At 41.9% G+C, this 6,604-nt stretch overlaps 1 protein-coding gene across 1 annotated transcript; it reads left to right on the plus strand.

Annotated features, from left to right (window-relative positions):
* Window positions 1-2,367: 2,367 nt before the first annotated feature.
* LOC138902848 (uncharacterized) lies at window positions 2,368-4,970 on the plus strand. Its single transcript, XM_070190749.1, has 3 exons — window positions 2,368-2,467; window positions 3,424-3,546; window positions 4,450-4,970. Exons 1-3 carry the CDS (start codon window positions 2,368-2,370, stop codon window positions 4,968-4,970), a joined length of 744 nt encoding a protein of 247 aa, XP_070046850.1.
* Window positions 4,971-6,604: the final 1,634 nt, after the last annotated feature.

The following is a 6,604-nucleotide window of genomic DNA, read 5'->3' on the forward strand; positions in this document are numbered from 1 at the left end:
TATCTGTTTGAGGCATGTTAGGACTATTTTGCTATGCTGAGTTGTTTGCCTTAATTGTAGTCATACTTCTCAGTCATGAAATTATATTTTTCTATTAGTTTACCATATCGGTGTACGTATTACATATTATTACACATGTTGTTGGTGTCCTTACTTGTGTGACACGGGTTTTAGTGGATTTATTGTATGTTGGTATAATTTGCGTAGTATATTGATTCCTGATATTGTGAGATGTTGGAATATGTTGTTTTGAGCGGATTAATGAATGAAGAGGGGCCATAGAGCCGTGTTAATATTGATATTGAGTTGATGCATACGTCAGGCTCCCTATTGGGTTGAATGGTATTGATATCAAGGTGACACGTACACCAGGCTATTTAGGCTGAGTTATGATGATCATTGAATTTTGATCCGATCAGTGCTTGGGCTAGGATCAAGCCCTCCGGAGTCAGGTGATAACCCATGCTACTTTGGGCCCTACGAGTGTGGGCACTTGGTATGTGGTGGGTGAGGGGATTTATGCCAGGCGCCCGTATAGTGTTGAAATTGTGTTTACTTAATGCTTTAACTGTGAATTCATTGATTTTGATATTGATACTTGTCATGCTAGCATAGAGACATATCTTCCTCATGCTAATTGACGCTCTATATCTTGAGATTGACGACTTAACTGGGTTGATCGAAAAATGCATATTTCCTGTTAATGTGAATAAGTTGAACTTATATTTCTTGAGTTGTTTTCCTTTTATTATTATTTTTATATTGTTACTATTATCGTTGACTATTGAAAGTGGGTGCCAATCATATCATTGTCTTCACTCCGAGGTTAGGCTAGCCACTTAATAGGTACATGGGCTCGGTTTTACTCATAGAATACTCTGCACCTCATGTGCAAATTCGGGTGTTGTTGATACAGCTAATTGCTAAGGAGTTATACCAGTATCATTGGTGATTTCAAGGTAGCATTGTTGTTTCTGTCTGCATGCCTTTGAGTCCCTTTCTTTGCTTTTGTCATTACTATTTATGTACTTCAGATGGTATTGTGTCATTATTAAGATCGTTGCACATATTTATTTTATAGAACTTATGTACTCGTTGACACCAGGTTCTAGGATAGTATTTCAGTTGTATCACTATACTGCTACAATTATTTATCCTATTCCACTTTTGAGGCTATTCCTTGTTGTTATTGAAGTTTGTTTTTGTATATTGAATATTGGCTTGCCTAGAAAGTAGTGTTAGGAGTCGTCACGGATTTGGTGGGATTTAGGGTCGTGAAAAGTTAGTATTAGAGCACTAGATTGCTTAGGTATCACGAGTCATAAGCAAGTCTAGTAGAGTCTTGCGGATTAGTATGGAGACGTTAGTACTTATTTTCCAGAGGCTACAGCACTGTTAAGAAAACTTCTATTTCGATCATTCTCTGTCGTGTAGATTTGTTTATCCCTAAGTCTGATTTTTAATCTTCTATTGTCTTACAGATGGTGAGAACACGATTTGGGTGCAGCTGAGTAGGTGTTGGTACCCCAAACTAAGGTCGTGAGAGGTTGAGGTCGAGGCAAAGGTAGGGGTAGACCACACGCCGCAACTAGAGCCCCTAATAGAGCGGTTGTTGTAGAGCCACCAGTAGCTCCTGTTGAGGAGTCGGTTCTTGACTATGGTGAGCCGGAGGTGCTAGCTCAGGTTCCCTAGGGCCTATTTTTTCACCAGTTGTTCAAGATGCTTTGGTCCATATGGTTGGCTTGTTTGAGAGTTTGGCTCGGGCCAGGGCATTTCCTACTATACCAGCTACTTCTCAGGCAGGGGCGGAGCACAAACTCCAGCTACTTCTACCCCAGAGCAGGTGGCCCATGGTTATCAAACTCATATAGTGTTCCCAGTTAGGGGAGTTCAGCCTATTATTGTTGTGTAGCCTGAGGATATGCCCGTAATGTCAGCTGATGAGCTAAAGAGACTGGATAAGTTCACCAAGTTGCATCCTCCTCACTTCAATGGTACACCTTCAGAGGATGCCCAGGGATTCTTGGATTGTTGTCATGAGATTATGCGTAATTTGGGCCTAGTCGAGTCCAATGGAGTTAACTTCACCACTTTCCAGATGTAAGGTTATGAGACGGGCAGACCAGCAGTATCACCTCATCTTACCTAGGCTCAATTCTCTAGGGTATTTTTGGAGTATTTCATACCATGCACTAGGAGAGATGAGCTGAAGAGGTAGTTTGAGTACCTTCAGTAGGGTCTGATGTCAGTTATTGAGTATGAGATGAGGTTCACGGAGTTGTCCCGCCATGCTACTATTTTGATTCCTATTGATGAGAGAGAGTGAGGAGATTCATTTATGGTCTTCACCATGGTATTCGCATTGCTATGGCTAGAGAGGTGGATACCGGGACTGCATTTATCCAGGTTGTGGAGATAGCTCATCGTATTGAGCACATTCGCATTGAGACCAAAGAGATGATGCATGGTAGGTACAAGAGGTCCCGACGTTTAGGGAGTCTCAATGGTGCGTCATTTAGAGGCCGAGGTGGATTTTGGGGAGGCCATTCTAGTAGGCCAGCATATCATTCACATCCACCCAGTCAAGGAGCTTCTGTGCAGTCTTCATTCAGTGTACTTCCAGCATAGAGTTCTCATCGCACTCAAATCATTCAGGGTTCATTAGTACCCAATTATTTTAGTGGCTATTCTGGTTCACGGGGTCCAATTCAGGACACACAGTCACTTCTATTTAGAGGTTGCTATGAGTATAGAGAGTTGGGGCACGTTAGAAAGTATTGTCCCCATCTTTGTAGAGGTTCAGTGCAACAGGTAGGTCATACAATGGTTCCCGCACCGGTTGCTACACCACATGTTTAGCCAGCTATGGTGGAGGTCATCCAGGACGTGGTCATCCTAGAGGGGTAGCTTAGTCTAGTAGAGGTCAACCAGAAGTTATGCTTTTCTAGGGAGGACTGAGGCCATTACTTCCGATGCAGTGATTACAGGTATTATTTCTGTACGCCACAAGGACGCTTCAGTATTGTTTTATCATGTTTCCACGTATTCATATGTGTCATCATATTTTTCTTTTGTATGGATATGCCTCGCAGTTCTCTGTATGCTCATGTGCATGTGTCTACATATGTTGGTGATTCAATTGTGGTGGATCGAGTTTATCGGTCATGTGTGGTTATCATTTGTGGTTGAGATGAGGGTGGACTTTCTATTATTAGATATGGTGGATTTTGATGTAATATTGGGTATGGATTGTTTATCTCCATACCATGTTATTCTGGATTGTCATGCTAAGACCGTGACATTAGCAATGTCCGGGTTGCCAAGGTTGGAGTAGACTGGTTCTCTTGATTGCACTACTAATAGAGTGATCTTATTTTTTGAAGGCTCAACGGATGGTTGAGAAGTAATTTTTGCCGTATTTAGCCTTTGCTAGGGATGTTAGTGCCGATGCTCCTACTATTGAGTCAGTTCCAGTAGCGAGGGAGTTTCCGGATGTGTTTCCAGCAGACCTACCAGGCATGCAACCTAATAGGGATATTGATTTCGGTATTGATTTGGCATAGGGCACGCAACCTATCTTTATTCCTCTATATCGTATGGCTCCAGTGGAGTTGAATGAATTGAAAGAACAGTTACAAGAGTTGCTGGATAATGGGTTCATCAAGCCTAGTGTTTCACATTAGGGTGTGCCGGTGTTGTTTGTTAAGAAGAAGGATGGGTCTATGAGAATATGTATTGACTATCAGCAATTCGACAAGGTGACCATCAAGAACAAGTATCCATTGTCGTGTATTGATGACTTATTTGATCAGCTTCAGGGTGTCAGGTTGTTCTTAAAGATTGACTTGAGATTGGGGTATCACCAATTAAATATTAGGGCTTTAGACATCCCTAAGACTGCTTTTCGGACTTGTTATGCGCATTATGAGTTTTTGGTGATATCATTTGGATTTACTAATGCCCCAGCAGCTTTCATGCACTTGATGAACAGTGTGTTTTAGCCTTATTTAGATTCGTTTGTCATTACATTCATTGATGATATATTGGTGTATTCCCGTAGTAGGGAGAAGCATGAGCAGTATTTGAGGATCGTGCTCTAGACTTTGATGGAGAAGAAGTTATATGCTAAGTTCTCCAAGTGCGAGTTTTGGTCAGACTCGATGGCATTCTTAGGTCCTGTGGTATCTAGTGATCGGATCAAGATGCAACCGAAAAATATTAAGGCAATTCAGAGTTGGCCCAGACCTTCTAGCACTGCAGAGATCAGGAGCTTCTTGGGTTTGGCTGGTTACTATCATTGCTTTGTAAAGGGATTTTCATCTATTGCATCCCCATTTACTAAGTTGACTTAGAAGGGTGCTCCGTTCCGATAGTCGGATGAGTGTGTGGAGAACTTTCAAAAGCTCAAGACAACCTTGACTACAGCTCTAGTGTTGGTTTTGCCTTTAGGATCGGATCATATACGGTTTATTGTGATTCTTAGTGGGTTGGTATTGGGTGTGTTGATGTGGGATGGTAGGGTGATTGCCTTCGTGTTGAACCAGTTGAAGCCTTATGGGAAGAATTATCCAGTGCATGACTTGGAGTTAGCATCTATTGTACACACGCTCACGATTTGGAGGCATTACTTATATGGTGTGTCATGTGAGGTGTATACGGATCATCGGAGTCTTCAACATCTATTCAAGCAAAAGGTTTTGAACTTGAGGAAGCAGAGATGGTTGGAGCTATTGAAGGACTATGATATCACTATTCTTTATCATCCGGAGAATGCCAATGTGGTAGCAGATGCCTTGAGTAGAAAAAGGAAGAGTATGGGAAGTTTAGCATTTATTCCAATCGGGGAGAGGCCTTTGGAAATGGATGTTCAGGCTTTGGCCAACAGGTTCATGATATTAGATATATCGGAGCCTGTTAGGGTTCAGATGGCCATCCTGAGCGGACCATTCAGATTTTGGAGGATATGTTGAGAGCTTGTGTCATAGATTTCAGAGGCCAGCGGGATGTGTTTCTTCCATTAGTGGAGTTTGCATACAACAATAGCTACCATTCGAATATCCATATGTCTCCTTACGATACATTATATGGGAGGAGATGTTGTTCTCTGGTTGGTAGGTTGATCCGGGTGAGGATAGGTTGTTGGCACATATTTGGTTCATGATGCTTTAGAGAAGATGAAATACATTCAAGAGCAGTTTCATACAGTACTATCCATATATAAGAGTTATGCTGATAGGGAGGTTCGGGACATAGCTTTCATTGAGGGTAAGAAGGTTCTTTTTCGAGTTTCTCCTATGAAGGGCGTGATGAGATTTGGGAAGAAGGGCAAGTCTAGGCCTTTGTATATTGGTCAATTCTAGGCGTTGGAGAGAGTTGGTGAGGTAGCCCACATACTTGCTTTGCCACCCAACTTATTGGTAGTTCACCTAATGTTTCATGTTTTCATGCTTCGAAAGTACTATGAGGATTCGTCGCACGTGTTGGATTTTAGTTCAGTGTAGTTAGATGAAATCTGGCTTATGAGGAGGAGTCGGTGGCCATTTTTGATAGGCTGGTTCAAAAGTTGAGGTCGAAGAATATTTCATCAGTGAAGATTCAGTGGAAAGGTCAACCGGTCGAGGAGGCAACTTGGGAGACAGAGCATGATACGCAGAGCAGATATCCTCAACTTCTTTATATCCCAAGTATGATTCTAAATTCGTTCGAGGACAAACGTTTGTTTAAGAGTGGGGATAATGTAGCGACTCGGCCGAACATTTTGTGTTTTGAGACCCGTTTCTCTATTTGATGCTTCCTATATACTTAATTGTTATTTTATGACTTGCGGGGATGGTCGATTTAGTTTCGGGAAGGTTTTGGAGTGAATTGGAATATTTAGTTTCAAGGTTGGAAGCTTAACTTATAAGAGTTGACCTATGTTTGACTTTTGTGTAGACGACCTCGAATTGGTGATCTGATAGCTCCAGTAGGTTCGAATGGTGATTTTGGACTAAGGCATATGTCCGGATTTGTATTTTGGAGGTTCTTTGGTTGACTTGACTCTAAATATCGAAAGTTGGAAATTTGAAGGTTCAGAAGGTTCATAGATTTGACCGTGAGTTGACTTTAAGACTATCGGGGTCGTATTATTGTTTCAGAAGTTGGAATAGGTTCGTTATATTATTTGGCACTTATGTGCAAAGTTTGGTTGCATTCCGAGTTAGTTTGGTAGGAATCGGATATTAGGTTGGAAGTTTAGAAGTTTATGAACTTAAGAGAAGATCAATTCATGGTTTGATCGTCATGTGGTGATCATACATATGTTTGGAGGCTTTGGATAGATCCGGGTAGTATTTACGGACTTATTGGTATGATTGGAAGGGGTCCTAGATAGCTCGGGTGATTTTCGGAAAACCCGAAGCTAGGTTGTAATTGCTAATAACTGCTGGTGTCTAGTGTGCTTCACGATTGCGGAGCAGGTCTCACGATCACGAAGTCTTATTTTGGGCAGCTGAATTTGTTTCCTTCATGTTCGCAAATAGGGCATCGCGTTCATGAAGTGTTGGAGTTGTTGGTCTTCGCGTTCGCAGGCGAAGAGCTCGTAGTCGTGTAGCGGTGTGGTTGG

The sequence above is a fragment of the Nicotiana tomentosiformis genome, chromosome 12, assembly GCF_000390325.3.
Source record: "Nicotiana tomentosiformis chromosome 12, ASM39032v3, whole genome shotgun sequence".
NCBI classification, from domain to species: domain Eukaryota; kingdom Viridiplantae; phylum Streptophyta; class Magnoliopsida; order Solanales; family Solanaceae; genus Nicotiana; species Nicotiana tomentosiformis.

Coding starts and splice junctions, on each gene's coding strand:
- LOC138902848 (XM_070190749.1), top strand. CDS start 2,368: ATGGCTAGAGAGGTGGATACCGGGACTGCATTTATCCAGGTTGTGGAG. Junction 2,468..3,423: donor GACCAAAGAGATGATGCATG/GTAGGTACAAGA, acceptor TGCCGTATTTAG/CCTTTGCTAGGGATGTTAGT. Junction 3,547..4,449: donor TAATAGGGATATTGATTTCG/GTATTGATTTGG, acceptor TTTTGCCTTTAG/GATCGGATCATATACGGTTT.